At 54.8% G+C, this 15,527-nt stretch overlaps 3 protein-coding genes across 7 annotated transcripts in view; 2 read left to right on the plus strand and 1 right to left on the minus strand.

Moving 5' to 3' along the window:
* The window catches only part of CARM1 (coactivator associated arginine methyltransferase 1), a 51,647-nt gene extending 50,045 nt beyond the window's left edge, over positions 1–1,602 (plus strand). For both annotated transcript variants that reach the window (XM_054463935.2, XM_054463936.2), the window contains one exon: positions 145–1,602. In XM_054463935.2, the coding sequence (XP_054319910.1) occupies positions 145–287 (143 nt within the window). In that variant the 3' untranslated portion in view covers positions 288–1,602. The remainder of the gene's footprint in view (positions 1–144) is intronic.
* YIPF2 (Yip1 domain family member 2) lies at positions 719–7,017 on the minus strand. Of its 4 annotated transcripts, none has more exons than XM_054463940.2 (10): positions 6,884–7,017; positions 6,679–6,739; positions 6,098–6,258; positions 5,929–6,015; positions 4,134–4,221; positions 2,524–2,640; positions 2,284–2,450; positions 2,026–2,208; positions 1,799–1,934; positions 719–1,701 (listed from the first exon to the last, which is right to left on the minus strand). In XM_054463940.2, exons 2-9 carry the CDS (start codon positions 6,707–6,709, stop codon positions 1,818–1,820), a joined length of 951 nt encoding a protein of 316 aa, XP_054319915.2. In that variant the 5' UTR covers positions 6,710–6,739; positions 6,884–7,017; the 3' UTR covers positions 719–1,701; positions 1,799–1,817. The 4 variants fall into 4 exon arrangements, with proteins under 4 accessions (XP_054319915.2, XP_054319917.2, XP_054319914.2 ...); XM_054463942.2 differs by having other exon boundaries at positions 719–1,718; XM_054463939.2 differs by having other exon boundaries at positions 6,810–6,976.
* Positions 6,926–8,519, plus strand: TIMM29 (translocase of inner mitochondrial membrane 29). Its single transcript, XM_054463943.2, has 2 exons — positions 6,926–7,215; positions 7,292–8,519. The coding sequence occupies exons 1-2, from the start codon at positions 7,122–7,124 to the stop codon at positions 7,978–7,980; spliced, it is 783 nt and encodes a 260-aa protein (XP_054319918.1). The 5' UTR covers positions 6,926–7,121; the 3' UTR covers positions 7,981–8,519.
* Positions 8,520–15,527: the final 7,008 nt, after the last annotated feature.

Raw genomic sequence — 15,527 nt, forward strand, 5'->3', positions numbered from 1 at the left:
GTGGGGGCCGAGCTAGCGTGTGAGTCGCCATCCTCTGTCCGGCCGCCCGCCTGCCCTCTTGCCTGCCCTTTCTCTCTCTCTCTGACTCTGCCTGGGGGCTGGGCGGGCCAGGGCAGCCCCTCACTGCCATCGCCTGCCCCACAGGGTCCTCCGGCGCCCAGGGCAGCGGTGGTGGCGGCACGAGTGCCCACTATGCAGTCAACAGCCAGTTCACCATGGGCGGCCCCGCCATCTCCATGGCGTCGCCCATGTCCATCCCGACCAACACCATGCACTACGGGAGCTAGGGGCCCGCCCCGCGGACTGACAGCACCAGGAAACCAAATGATGTCCCTGCCCGCCCCCCCGCCGGGCGGCTTTCCCCCTTGTACTGGAGAAGCCCAAACACCCGGTCACAGTCCTCTTTGCTATGGGAACTGGGACACTTTTTTACACGATGTTGCCGCCGTCCCCACCCTAACCCCCACCTCCTGGCCCTGAGTGTTTGTCGCTGCCATATTTTACACAAAATCATGTCGTGGGAGCCCTCGTCCCCCTCCTGCCCACTCCACCCTGACCTGGGCTTGTCATCTGCTGGAACAGGCACCATGGGGCCTGCCAGCCCTGCCTGCCTGCCCTTAGCACCTGTCCCCCTGCCTGTCTCCAGTGGGAAGGTAGCCTGGCCAGGCGGGGCCTCCCCTTCGACGACCAGGCCTCGGTCACAACGGACGTGACATGCTGCTTTTTTTAATTTTATTTTTTTACGAAAAGAACCAGTGTCAATCCGCAGACCCTCTGTGAAGCCAGGCCGGCCGGGCCGAGCCAGCAGCCCCTCTCCCTAGACTCAGAGGCGCCGCGGGGAGGGGTGGCCCTGCCGAGGCTTCAGGGGCCCCCTCCCCACCAAAGGGTTCACCTCACACTTGAATGTACAACCCACCCCACTGTCGGGAAGGCCTCCGTCCTTGGCCCCTGCCTCTTGCTGCTGTCCTGTCCCCGAGCCCCTGCAGGTCCCCCCTGCCCCCCCCCACTCAGAGTTAGAGCAGGTGGCCGCAGGCCTTGGGCCTGGAGGGAAGGCCACTGCCGGCCACTTGGGGCAGACACAGACACCTCAAGGATCTGTCACGGAAGGCGTCCTTTTTCCTTGTAGCTAACGTTAGGCCTGAGTAGCTCCCCTCCATCCTTGTAGACGCTCCAGTCCCTACTACTGTGACGGCATTTCCATCCCTCCCCTGCCCGGGAAGGGACCTTGCAGGGACCTCTCCCTCCAAAAAAAGAAAAAGAAAAAATAAACGAGGAAACGTGTTGCAGCACAGGCAGTTTTCTTCTCCTTCTGCTCCCCCGTTTCTCATACCCCCAAACTCAGATGCTGGAGCTCAGGCCCGGCCCCAGGCCCGCCGTGTGTGCACCCAGGCAGGAGCGGGCGCTGTCCAGGCTGGGCCGCCCCCTTGGCTCTCCCTCCTGTTCCAGGGGAGCCATAGGAGGGAAAGCAGGTGGCCCAGAGGGGGATATGGGGGCCCCAGCCCTGTCCCAAAGTTCCCTGCTCGGCTGCCCCTCACCCGCCTTTATATAAATTCTCTGAATCACCTTTGCATAGAAAATAAAAGTGTTTGCTTTGTAAGAAAAGTCTGGAAAGTAGCAGAGTCATCTCAAGGTGTCAAAGGAGCCTTCAGTCATCGTCTGGGGGGCAGGACAGGCAGAGGGGTTGGTCCACTTAGGTGTTGCCTGAAAGAAAGAATTGTCTGGGAGTGGCCCCAGAACCTCTCGCCTCGACTGGGGGTGGGAGGGCAGCCCCCTCAGTCCAGCTGGGAATAGTCCTTACCTGTGGGACCCGGGCCTTCCTAGGAGGGGGCCGTGGACTGCGGCAGGGGAGGGGACAGTGCGATGTTTGAGGGCAGAGATGTGATTTGGGGTGAAGGAACCACGTTCTCCGGAGGCAGCGACTGGAAGAAGTACAACTGCACAAGACCCCTGGGGTCAGAGGCAGGGCCAGCCAGCCCACGCCCCCACAGCCCCTCGGCCCCACCCGTGGCCACCCCAGTCCCATACCTTACAGCCCATGGCCAGGAGGGCGTGGAGCAGCACAACCACGGACAGCAGCGCCATGGCCACCAGCCTGGTGTCCTCACGGACCACGGGCCAGAGGGTGAATACCAGCCCGGCGGCTGACAGGCCCAGGGCCAGCACCCCAAAGAGCCACTGCAGCCAAGGCACAGGGATGAGCCACAGGACCTGGGAGCAACACAGCGGCAGGTGACCATGCCAGTCCTCACAGCCACCACCCACTCCGCGCCAGGCTACACTCACCACCATGGGGATGAAGACAAAGAGGGAGTAGCCGTAGATGCACACAGTCTCCAGGAAGGTGTAGGGCCCCATGCGCTCCTGGACACCCTTGCGCCACCGCAGGAAGCCCCACAGGGCCAGGGGCACCAGCCACGCGTAGCAGTAGATGCTGATGCCTGCCACGGTCACTGGGAGCAAGGTGAGCAGTCACCCCCTGTCCCCCAGGGCCCTGCCAGGCATTGGGCCTGCCCACCTGCTTACCCTTGTGGAACTGGGGGCTGTAGTGGATGGAGGGGTCCCTCCTCTGGGCCAGCACCAGCGTCAGGTTGCCAGTGACGGCCAGGACAAAGGCCAACGTGGCGCAGATCCAGAAGGGGCCTGGGGGTAGGAGGCACAGTCAGGGTCCCAGGCCCTGCACTTCCGGGACAAGCAGACATGTATCCTGACTGAACTGTGCTGAGACCGCAGCCTCTTCCTAAGCACTTTGCCTGACTTACCAGGACACCCGGGGCCTCCTGGTGGCTGAGCCCAGTGCTGGCTCTCAGTTCATCCCCCTCCCGGAAACACTCAGGACTGCACACCCTTGGCCTGTGTCTCACCTCATTGGTGCCAGTTCCTCAACCCCTGTCACCTCCTCTTTGACTCTCTGACCCCTTCAGCCATGGGGAGCAGCCAGGCCCAGTTCTTGGCCCCTTCCATGTCTGCGTTCACCCGTAGTGTGACCTCCTTCAAGCCCAGGGCCTTATGCCTCCTCTAGAGCCCAGGGCTCTGCCCTGAGCACTGCAGGCTCCAGTTCAAGCTCCCAGGTGGGCATCTCCGGCTTCATCCACACCCTTGCCCTCTGCCCTCACTGCCAAGCTGGTCCCGTGGATACGTGGCAACTCTATCCATCCCGTAGTCCAGGCAGAAATCCCTAGAGCCTGCCTTGGCTCCTAACCTCCCACTTCCCCCACCCCCACCTATCTAGCCACAAAGCCAGTCTCTTCTACTTCCCCAGCACGTTCCAGAATCCAGTGCCACTCTCCATATCCACAGTCCCCACCATGTGGCCGCCTCCACCCCAGCCTCCTGGCTTCTGCCCTCGCCACCCATGATGGCCAGAAGGACCCCGAGAACACGTAAAGATCCATTCTCGGCCAGATAACGGTGACTCACACCTGTAATTCCAGCACTTAGGAGGCCGAGGCGGGCGGATCACCTGAGGTCAGGAGTTTGAGACCAGCCTGGCTAACAGGGTGAAACTCCGTCCCTAATAAAAATATAAAAATTAGCTGGGCGTGGTGGCACATGCCTGTAATCCCAGCCACTCAGGAGGCTGAAGCAGGAGAATTGCTTGAATGCGGGAGGCGAAGAATGCAGTGAGCTGAGATCGCATCACTGCACTCCAGCCTGGGTGACAGAGCGAGACTCTGTCTCAAAAGAAAAAAAAAAAAGATCTCTTCTTGCCACAGCATGGGAGGCCTGTGTGATCTGTCCCCTCGCCTGTGGCCTCCGTGCAGCTCACTCGCTCCAGTGGTAATGCCGCCCTGCAGTTCATGCAAGTTCCTGCCACGAAGCTTACGCCGTTTCTGGAACCCTCTTTTCCTAGGTCTCCCCCACCCCTCCCGTTGCCAACAAGGCTCATTCCCTCACCCTCCTCAGGGAGGCCTGCCCTGCGGCACCCTGCAAAACTGCAGGGCCGCTCCTCCTGTCTGCTCTGCTGCTCTCTACCCGCCACCCTCTGCAGTCCTTCATGTCTCTGTCTCCCTGAACAGCAGGTAAGTCACACTGTCTGAGTGACTGATTTGTCTGCAGCTATACACTGGCGTCTGCAACTCAGGCCACACTTGTTGAGTGATCCATCAAGGAACCAAATGCACAACCTCACTCACCATACAGATCCGGCCGATTCCGCAGATGGTGCCGCACAAAGTTGTGGCCAGGCTGGGGCAGCAGCGAGCCTTTGATTCGGTCCAGGACCTGGGGGCAAGGCCAAGGTCAAGGATGGAAGTCTGCCAGGGACTTCTCCCTTGTCCTGAGAGGCTCCTTCCCTGCTGACCTCCACCCTTCTCTCTCCATGTCCCACCTGAAAGAACTCAGCCTTTCCTTCTTTTTTTTTTTTTTTTTTTTTAAAGACAGTCTTGCTCTGTCGGCCAGGCTGGATGGAGTACAGTGGCATGATCTCGGCTCACTGCAACCTCTGCCTCCCGAGCTCAAGCAATTCTCCTACCTCAGCCACCCAAGTAGCTGGGATTACAGGCGTGTGCCACCACGCCTGGCTAATTGTTGTATTTTTAGTAGAGACGGGATTTCACCATGTTGGCCAGGCTGGTCTCGAACTCCTGACCTCAGGTAATCCGCCCACCTCGGCCTCCCAAAGTACCGGGATTACAGGCGTGAGCCACCATGCCCAGCCCCCTCTTTTTTTTTCCCTCTTTTTTTTTTTGTTTTGAGACGGAGTCTCACTCTGTCACCCAGGCTGGAGTGCAGTGGTGCCATCTCTGCTCACTGCGAGCTCCGCCTCCCGGGTTCACACCATTCTCCTGCCTCAGCCTTCCACGGAGCAGGGACTACAGGCATGCGCCACCACCCCTGGCTAATTTTTTGTATTTTTAGTAGAGATGGGGTTTCACCATGTTAGCCAGGATGGTCTCGATCTCCTAAGCTCATGATCCTCCCACCTCGGCCTCCCAAAGTGCTGGGATTACAGGCATGAGCCACTGCACCCGGCCCCAGCCCCCTCTTTTTCTTTTTGAGACAGTCTCACTCTGTTCAGGCTGGAGTGCAGTGGCACGATCTTGGCTTACCACCATCTCTGCCTCCCAGGTTCAAGTGATCCACCGCCTCAGCATCCCAAAGTGCTAGGATTACAGGCACCCACCACTGCACCTGGCTAATTTTTGTATTTTATTTTATTTTTAAATTTTATTTTATTTTATTTTATTTTTGAGACAGAGTCTCATTCTTTTTGCCTAGGCTGGAGTGCATTGGCACGATCTCGGCTCACTGCAACCTCCACCTCGCGGATTCAAGCGATTCTTCTGCCTCAGCCTCCAGAGTAGCTGGGATTATAGGCGCCTGCCACAAAGCCCGGCTAATTTTGTTGTATTTTTAGTAGAGACGGGGTTTCACCATGTTTGACCAGGCTGGTCTCAAACTCCTGACCTCAGGTGATCCACCCACCCAGGCCTCTCAAAGTGCTGGGATTACAGGCATGAGCCACCCCGCGCAATTTTTGTATTTTTAGTAGAGATGGGGTTTCCCCATGTTAGCCAGGCTGGTCTTGAACTCCTCAGGTGATCTGCCCACCTCGGCCCCCCGAAGTGCTGGGATTACAGGCAGGAGCCACTGCGCCCAGCCCATCTTTGGTCTTCTGCATATGCTGCTCCCTGTGCCTGGAACATATACTTCTGCTCCCCTACCCTATTCCCCAGGGAAGCCTTCTGTCTCCTTTAGGTCTCAGCCAATTCCCCACCTCCCCCAGGAGGCCTTTCTCTAACCCACCAGATTGTGTGTGTCCCCTGTGTTCCCACAGTCCCGATCTATAGCCAGTCCCACCATAACCCTTTGAGAGCACCACAGTTCCTTCACCAGCACCCACCAGCACCAGCACCCTGCCCAGGGGAAGAGTGGCTGAACCCTGAGCATAACTCTGAGCCTCATCCCACCTGCCTCCCCAGGCCTGACCTGTGAGGTGTCCACGTCAAAGAAGCTCTGATAGTAGCTGAAGGTCCAGAATCCGGGCTGCTGCTGCTGCTGCTTCTCCTGCAGGAGCTGCACATTGCGGGCATTCAGTGCCTGCCCGGAGAGCCTGGGTCAGCTGGGGGCTGCACGGAGGCAGGACACAGGGACTCACCGCGGCCTTGTCACTCTCCTCCTCCACCTCATCCTCGGCTCCATAGCTGCCACCTGAGCCCACGGCCACAGCCACGTGCCCTTGTGGGGTCAGCTGATCGCTTCTGCTGGTGGTGGCTGCATGTGGGGTCTCAGCCAGAAGATTAGTGGCCTCCTCGAATTCTATGGAGGGGGCATATGGGACACACGCACGTTTGAGGGGTGGAAAGAACTCGACTGGGCCCAAGCTAAGCCGATGCTCATCTGGGGGCGGAGGCTCTGCTGAGCCATTGATCTCCCCCAAGGTGGGGCCCAACTTCCTCGGTTTGGAGGCATCGGGAGGACATCTGTTCCCTTCCTCCTAAAGTGGAACTGCAACTTAGGGTTGGCCCTGGGATGGGGTCAGGGTCTGGGGACCAGAGGCTCGGGTTTGAGGTCTGAGTTCAGGGCGGAGGCGGGGTTCGAGTTAGGGATGGGTCTCACTCCTGGGTCAGGGTTCACAGCCGCCTAGGCTTCGGGGTAGAGAAGTTGGAAGCCGCCTGGGGGGGAGGTTCTGGCGCAGGGCGGGAGTAGGAGATCCGGCCACGTCGGGGCCGCACTCACCGTGGAAGGTCAGCTCGTCGGCCGATGCCATGGTCGTTCAGAGGCGTCTCCGCATCCCTCACTGAGGACAGAGACCGGTCAGGCACACTTTCCCCCCGCCCCCGAGCCAGTCCCTCGGCCCCCAGCCGTACCTGGCGACCAACTGCACCCACTGAGGCTTGAACTCGTCGTCCCGTCCCCACAGGTGCGCTCCACCCCCCCTCACCTGAGGCCACCTGGGCCGGCGTGGCTGGGGCTCTCTGCGCCTGCGCGTCTCGCCTACTCGTCAGAGTCTACCCGACTCAGACCTGACAGCAACATCCGGCTCCTGTCTTCTTTCTATCCTCTCCCGTTGGGAAGCCACTTCCGGTAAAGTTGGCGCTTGCGCAAAAGAGACTCCCGGGCTCTTAACTTCGGGTATCAGGAGTTTCTTCCCGGAGCAAGGACCCCCAAGACGGAAGAGGATGGCCGCGGCGGCTCTGAGGAGATTTTGGTCCCGGCGCCGCGCAGAGGCGGGCGACGCGGTAGTGGCGAAGCCGGGAGTGTGGGCGCGGCTGGGTGAGTAGCGGCGGAAGGCGGCAGGGTGGGTGGCCGCCGCGGCCGGATCACTCTTACCGCGCTCCTCTCCCCTCAGGGTCCTGGGCCCGCGCGCTGCTCCGGGACTACGCTGAGGCCTGCAGGGACGCGGCGGCGGAGGCTAGTGCCCGGCCGGGGCGCGCGGCCGTGTATGTGGGTCTGCTGGGCGGCACGGCGGCCTGCTTCACGCTGGCGCCGAGCGAGGGTGCCTTCGAGGAGGCGCTGCTGGAGGCGTCGGGGACCCTCCTGCTGCTGGCGCCGGCCACCCGCAACCGCGAGTCCGAAGCCTTCGTGCAGCGGCTGCTCTGGCTGCGGGGCCGTGGCCGCCTGCGCCACGTCAACCTGGGGCTCTGCTCGCTGGTGTACGAGGCGCCCTTCGACGCCCAGGCCAGCCTCTACCAGGCGCGTTGCCGCTACCTGCAGCCACGCTGGACAGACTTCCCCGGCCGGGTCCTGGACGTGGGCTTCGTGGGTCGCTGGTGGGTGCTGGGGGCCCGGATGCGCGACTGCGACATCAACGACGACGAATTCTTGCACCTGCCGGCGCATTTGCGGGTGGTCGGGCCCCAGCAGCTGCATTCCGAGACCAACGAGCGGCTCTTCGATGAGAAGTACAAGCCTGTCGTGCTCACCGACGATCAGGTGGACCAGGCGCTGTGGGAGGAGCAGGTCTTGCAGAAGGAGAAGAAGGACAGGCTCGTCCTGAGCCAGGCCCACTCGCTGGTGCAGGCGGAGGCCCCGAGATGAAACCCTGACGCCCCCGAGTCCTGGCAAACTGCTTGCCTGGGGTGGTGCAGTTCTGAGTGTGCCTCACCTGCAGAACAACTGAGATAGATGATGTGCAAAGTGTTTTCTCCCTGGATTTGCACAAGTTTGAGGAGCCTTTCTGCCCCCCGTCTTTGTTCTTTATTAGCTGAAGCTAATTCAGAGCCACCTGGGTCCAGGAGTTGGGGACAGCAGAACGACTTGACACATGTTCATCACTAGCAGAGCTGGTCATGAGCCTTTTATATAAGCCTTTTTCATTGGGCCTCAGAGGCCCTCCTTAAGGAGGTACCACATTGGTCAGGTGACTTGCAAACTCTTCTAAGACCACTTAGATTTTCTTTTTCAAGTTTGGGTTGTGGCCTGGCTTGGTGATGTCTGTAATCCCAGCATTTTGCACACTGAGGCAAGAGGATCGCTTGAGGCCAGGAGTTTGAGGCCAGCTCGAGTGACATAGCAAGACTCCGATGCTACAAAAAAGAATAATAATAGTAATTAAATAAAATTTGAGCTGAAATGTTTTTATTCTATGATCTATTCTCTCTCGTTTTGTTTTCTTTTTTTTTGTCTTTTTTTTTTTTTTTTTTTTGAGACAGGGTCTTGCTCTGTTTCGCCAGCTGGAGTGCAGTGGCGCAATCTCAGCTCACTGCAACCTCTGCCTCCCAGGTTCAAGCAATTCTCCTGCCTTGGCCTCCTGAGTAGCTGGGATTACAGGCTTGTGCCAACATGCCTGGCAAATTGTTGTATTTTTAATAGAGATGGGGTTTCACCATGTTGGCCAGGCTGGTCTTGAACTCCTGACCTCAGGTGATCCGCCTGCCTCGCATTTCCAAAGTGCTGGGATTATAGGAGTGAACCACCACACCTGGCCTTTCATTTTGATAAGTAACATTTTTGCCATTCCCAGCTCTTTGGAAGGCTGAGGTAGGAGGATTGCTTGAGATCAGGAGTTCAAGACCAGTTTAGGCAAAATAGTGAGACCTTTCTCAAAAACTAAAATATTTGGAAGGGTAAAGCAGTCGAATCACTTGAGCCTAAGAGTTCAACACCAGCCTGGGCAATATGGCAAAACCCCGTCTCTACAAAAAATACAAAAATTTACCAAAGGTGTTGAATGAGAATTGAAAATATGTGTACATAGAAAAATTAGCCAGACATGGTGGGCCATGTCTGTAGTCCCAGCTATTCAGGAAGGCTGAGGTGGGAGGATCACCTGAGCCTGGGAGTTTAACAATGCAGTGAGCCATGATCGTGCCACTGCACTCCAGCCTGGACAACAGAGTGAGACTGTCTCAAAAAGTAAAATAAGTGGACAGGCACGGTGGCTCAAGCCTGTAATCCCAGCACTTTGGGAGGCTGAGGCAGGTGGATCACGAGGTCAGGAGATCGAGACCATCCTGGCTAACACGGTGAAACCCCGTCTCTACTAAAAATTCCAAAAAATTGGCCAGGTGTGGTGGCTCACGCCTGTAATCCCAGCACTTTGGGAGGCCAAGGAGGGTGGATCACGAGGTCAAGAGATCGAGACCATCCTGGCTAACACGGTGAAACCCCGTCTCTACTAAAAATAGAAAAAATTAGCTGGGCTTGGTGGCGGGCGCCTATAGTTCCAGCTACTCGGGAGGCTGAGGCAGGAGAATGGCATGAACCTGGGAGGCGGAGCTTGCCGTAAGCTGAGATTGCACCACTGCACTCCAGCCTGGGCAACGGAGCGAGACTCTGTCTCAAAAAAAAAAAAAAAAAAAAAAAAGCTGGGCGTGGTGGCGGGCATCTGTAGTCCCAGCTACTCAGGAGGCTGAGGCAGGAGAATGGCATGAACCCGGGAGGCGGAGCTTGCAGTGAGCCAAGATCGCACCACTGCACCACGCCAGCCTGGGCGACAGAACAAGACTCCGTCTCAAAAAAAAAAAATAGCTGGGCGTGGTGGCAGGCATCTGTAGTCCCAGCTACTCAGGAGGCTGAGGCAGGAGAATGGCATGAACCCGGGAGGTGGAGCTTGCAGTGAGCAGAGATTGCACCACTGCACTCCAGCCTGGGCAACAGAGTGAGACTCCAACTCAAAAAAATAAATAAATAAGTAACATTTTTGTTTTGATTTTTTTAAATTTTTATTTTTAAATATAGTCTCAAAGAAAATTGGAAAAATAATAGAGACTGGTTTTTTTGAGACAGAGTTTCGCCCTTGTTGCCCAGGCTGGAGTGCAGTGGCACTCACCCCAACCACTGCTTCCTGGGTTCAAGCGTTTCTCCTGTCTCAGCCTCACAAGTAGCTGGGATTACAGGCGCATGCCACCATACCTGGCTAATTTTTGTGTTTTTTAGTAGAGATGAGATTTCATCATGTTGGTCAGGCTGGCCTCAAACTCCTGACCTCAGGTGATCCGCCTGCCTCGGCCTCCCAAAATGCTGGGATTGCAGACGTGAGCCACCATGCCCAGCCCTCGTCCCTATTAAAAATACAAAACCAGGCAATTGACAGTGTCGTGACTATTGGTATGTTACAGGGAAGTTTTTTGCAAAACAACCTGGTTTTATCAGATGAGCATTGTAAGTTACTGGAGGTGGCTTGGAAGGATAAAGCGTTTTCTGGTCTGGAAATCTATATGGAATCATAGATTCTGGTTATGTTGTACTTCAGTAACCCTGAAACACAGAATTCTATGAAAAGAAGTAAGTTAGTGTACACTGCTGGTACTTAGCTAGGTTATGGTAAATTGTATTTTTGTTGTTGTTGTTGAGACAGAGTCTCACTCTGACACCCAGGCTGGAGTGCAGTGGCACGATTTCGGCTCACTGCAACCTCTGCCTCCTGGGTTCAAGTGATTCTCTTGCCTCAGCCTCCTGGGTAGCTGGGATTACAGGCATGTGCCATGATGCCCAGCTAGTTTTTGTATTTTTAGTAGAGCTGGGGTTTTACCATGTTGGCCAGGCTGGTCTCAAACTCCTCACCTCAAGTGATCCTCCCACCTCGGCCTCCCAAAGTGCTGGGATTACAGGCGTGAGCCACTGCGCCCAGCCAATATTTTTTTTCTTTTTTTTTTTTGTTTTTGAGACAGAGTCTTACTCTGTTGCCTAGGCTGGAGTACAGTGGCACGATCTCGGCTCACTACAGCCTCTGCCACCTGGGTTCAAGCGATTCTCCTGCCTCAGCCTCCCAAGTAGCTGGGATTACAGGCGTCTGCCACCGCATCCGGCTAATTGTTGTATTTTTAGTAGAGACGGGATTTCACCATCTTGGCCAGGCTGGTCTTGAATTCTTTGTGATCCACCTGCCTCAGCCTCCCAAAGTGCTGGGATAATAGGCATGAGCCACCGCGCCTGGCCTCAATACTTTTTATTTTTTTTAAGTGTAATTTATGGCCGGCGCAGTGGCTCACGCCTGTAACTACAACACTTTGGGAGGCCAAGGTGGAAGGATCGCTTGAGTCCAGGAGTTCAAGACCAGCCTAGGCGACATGGTGAAACCCTGTCTCTACAAAATACACAAACATTAGCCGGGTATGGTGGTACACACCTGTACTACCATCTACTCAGGAGGCTGAGGTGGAAGAATTGCTTGAGCTTGGGAGGTTGAGGCTGCAGTGAGCAGAGATTGCATCACTGCACTCCAGCTTAGGTGACAGAGCAAGCCCCTGTCTCAAAAAATTAATAAGGAAAAAATAACGCTGGGTGCGGTGCCTCACACCTGTGATCCCAACACTTTGGGAGGCTGAGGCGGGTGGATCACAAGGTCAAGAGCTCGAGACCATCCCGGCCAACATGGTGGAACCCCGTCTAACAAAAATTAGCTGGGTGTGGTGGTGCACGCCTGTAATCGCAGTTACTCTGGAGACTGAGGCAGGAGAATCGCTTGAACCCGGGAGGTGGAGGTTGCAGTGAGCCGAGATCATGCCACTGCATTCCAGTCTGGTCAACAGAGTGAGACTCCATCACAAAAAAAAGAAAAAAGAAATGACATAAAACTGAAGTATTAAGGGAGTGATGCTACCTCAGTGTCCTGTGGCAAGTTAATAAAACCAGGTGATAAAACAACTATCTTTGTTGTGATACTTGTTTTTGTGTGTTTGCTACTTTCAAGTTTTGGCATTTGACCCTTGCATTCATAATCAGTGGGTTGAACAGGTGTTGGTTTAAGTCAGCATCTCACTTTTACAGAGGAAAAGCTGAGGTTCAGAAAATTTATTTTTCCAAGGCTGTGGCAGGACCAAGATTCAAACTGTAACTACCAGCTCTGTGACTTAATCCTCAAACTTGTGGACTATCTTTGATCCTAATAATTCTTGTCAGAAATAGTTAAATACTGCTATCAGTTGCCATAAATAAAAATTGGATATAGAAATACATATATAAAGCCGGGCGCGGTGGCTCACGCCTGTAATCCTAGCACTTTGGGAGGCCGAGGCGGACAGATCACAAGGTCAGGAGATCGAGACCATCCTGGCTAACACAGTGAAACCCCGCCTCTACTAAAAATACAGAAAAAATTAGCCGGGCGTGGTGGCGGGTGCCTGTAGTCCCAGCTACTCGGGAGGCTGAGGCAGGAGAACGGCATGAACCCAGGAGGCGGAGCTTGCAGTGAGTGGAGATGGAGCCACTGCACTCCAGCTTGGGCGACAGAGTGAGACTCAGGGAAAAAAAAAAAAAAAAAACATATATAGGCCAGGTACAGTGGCTCACGCCTATAATCCCAGCACTTTGGGAGGCCAAGGTGGGCAGATCACCTGAGGTTGGGAGTTCGAGACCAGCCTGACCAACGTGGAGAAACCCCATCTCTACTAAAAGTACAAAATTAGCAGGCGTGGTGGTGCATGCCTGTAATTCCAGCCACTCAGGAGGCTGAGGCAGGAAAATCGCTTGAACCCAGGAGGTTGCAGTGAGCTGAGATTGTGCCATTGCACTCCAGCCTGGGCAACAACAGCAAAACTCTGTCTCAAAAAAAAAAAAAAAAAAAAAATACATAAAAAAGAAACGCAAGGAAAGCAAAAGACACAGCCTGGATAACATAGCAAGACTTCGTCTCTACTAAAAATAAAAATAGGCCAGGTGCGGTGGCTCACATCTGTAATCCCAGCACTTTGGGAGGCCGAGGCGAGTGGGTCACCTGACGTTAGGAGTTCAAGACCAGCATGGCCAACATGGTGAAACCCCGTGTCTATTAAAAATACAAAAAATTAACCGGGCATGGTGGCATGCGCCTGTAATCCCAGCTACTCGGGAGTGAGCCGAGATTGTGCCATTACCCTCTAGCCTGGGCAACAAGAGCAAAACTCCATCCCAATAAATAAATAAATAATAATTTTTTAAAAAATAGCCAGATGAGACGGCGCGTGCCTGTCGTCCCAGCTACTTGTGAGGCTGAGGTGAGAGGATCCCTTGAGCCCAGGAATTTGAGGCTGCAATGAGCTTGGTCATGCCGCTGCACTCCATGCTGGGCCACAGAGCGAGACCCTTCTCCCCTCTAACCCCCCAAAAAGAAAGGAAACAAAAGACATTGAAATGATACTAACTAAATGCTATCTCTACACCATTACCTGCCAAAAATCTCTGGCCCCAAATCTGCCCTCTGTTAGACATCAGCCAACTTCAGGGAAGGGTTTTAAGATGTGTTGTCATCAAAGACACTTGTGTCTCACTGATCAGAAGTATTGGAAAGGGTCCACACCATCATTGCTTGAGTCAGTTATTAAATGCCACTTTCGACTTCTCGCCAGGGTGTGTTCCAGGAAGATCATCTGAAGCTGCTGGGAGCTTGAAGCTGAGGGCAGTGGTTGGCACTGTTGGTAGGAATTGTGGAGCTTGGGTAGCCTGAAGGCTTTGTGTCTTGGCTTTGGTCAGAGGGTCAGCCTTTCCCAGAGGTCTCACTGTACTTCAGCCCATGCTCTGGTGTAAGGCAGAGGACAGGAGAGATAAGTGGGCTTTAAAGCCAGGGTTTGGAACTCAGCTTTTACACTTCCTTGCTTTGTGAGTGAAGTCACCTCTCCATGCTTTGGGCTCCTTATCTCTAAGTGTGGGCTTGTCAGAAAAAATTAAAAGCCCACTAAAGCACTTGGTACAGAGTAGGCATTCAGTCTGGTGTGGCTGTGTGGGGAAGATTATGGCTCCGAATCCACGCTGTGACTTTCCTAAGTGGTTGTGGAAGGGCTGATGCACCCTGCCTAGTGGTGCAGGGCCACCATGTAGGGGAGGGCCCAACATCTGATAGGATAGAGCCAAGGCACGCTTCTTTCTCAGATCCAAGTGACAGCCGAATCTAATATGAACATTTCCGAGTTCTTCCCCACACCTTGTTTTCAGAGGTGGTCTCACTCTCTCTCCCAGGCTGGAGTGCAGTGATGCAATCTTGGCTCACTGCAACCTCGACCTCCCTGGACTCAAGCTGTCCACCCACCTCAGGCTCTCAAGTAGCTGGGACTACAGGTGTGCACCACCATGCCCAGCTAACTTTTGTGTATTTTTTTGTAGAGACAGGGTTTCGCTATGTCCCCCACGCTGTTCTCGAACTCCTGAACTCAAATGATCTTCCCACCTCGGCCTCCCAAAGTGGTGGATTACAAGCGTGCATGACTGCACCCGGCCCGAGTTCTCCCTTGAAAAAAAGTTGGCGGGGCGGTTTGGAGATAGGATCTCGCTCTGTCACCCAGGCTGGAGTGCAGTAACGGCCCATTGCAGCCTCGACCTCTTGGATTCAAGCAATCCTCCCACCTCAGCCTCCCAAGCTGCTGGGACCACAGACACACACCACCACACCGGCTAATTTTTTAAGTTATTTGTAGAGATGAGATCTCACTATGTTGCCCAGGCTGATCTCAAACTCCTGGGCTCAAGTGATTTTCCTGCCTCAGCCTCCCAAAGAAATAAAATATTCTTGGTTAGCGTTAATTATTTCCGCTTTCCAGGCTAGCCCAAGAGTTGCCCTCCAGCACGTCCTTTGAAAAGTATTTTTCGGCCGAGCGTGGTGGCTCACGCCTGTAATCCAAGCACTTTGGGAGGCCGAGGTGGGAGGATCACCTGAGGTCAGGAGTTGGAGACCAGCCTGACCAACATGATGAAACCCTGTCTCTACTAAAAATACAAAAATTAGCCGGGCATGGTGGTGGGCGCCTGTAATTCTAGCTACTCAGGAGGCTGAGGCAGGAGAATCGCTTGAACCTGGAAGACGGAGGTTGCCGTGAGCCAAGACGGTGCCATTGCACTCCAGCCTGGGAGACAGAGCAAGACTCCGTCTTAAAAAAAAAAAGTATCTTTCCCACTGTTGTGATTAGAAAGAACAGCAGAGGGCATCAGAGACTCAGTTCGGAGACAGAAGGTGGCTGACTCCCCGCTGCCTTACTTAGCCCCTGTGGAATGGCTCAATGCAGGTTCCTTTTGTCCGCGGGCAGCAGCAAGTGGAGGTCGTGCAGCTTCCGCTTGCACCTGTTTACTGTGCCTTGGAATTGGATAGATGATGGCAGAAGTCGAGGCCCCAGGGAGGGGCCACCTTCATCTCTGGAACCTGCACCTTTACCTAGTTATGTCCACAAAAAGAGTCA

This window comes from Pongo pygmaeus, chromosome 20 (assembly GCF_028885625.2).
Source record: "Pongo pygmaeus isolate AG05252 chromosome 20, NHGRI_mPonPyg2-v2.0_pri, whole genome shotgun sequence".
Classification (NCBI taxonomy): domain Eukaryota; kingdom Metazoa; phylum Chordata; class Mammalia; order Primates; family Hominidae; genus Pongo; species Pongo pygmaeus.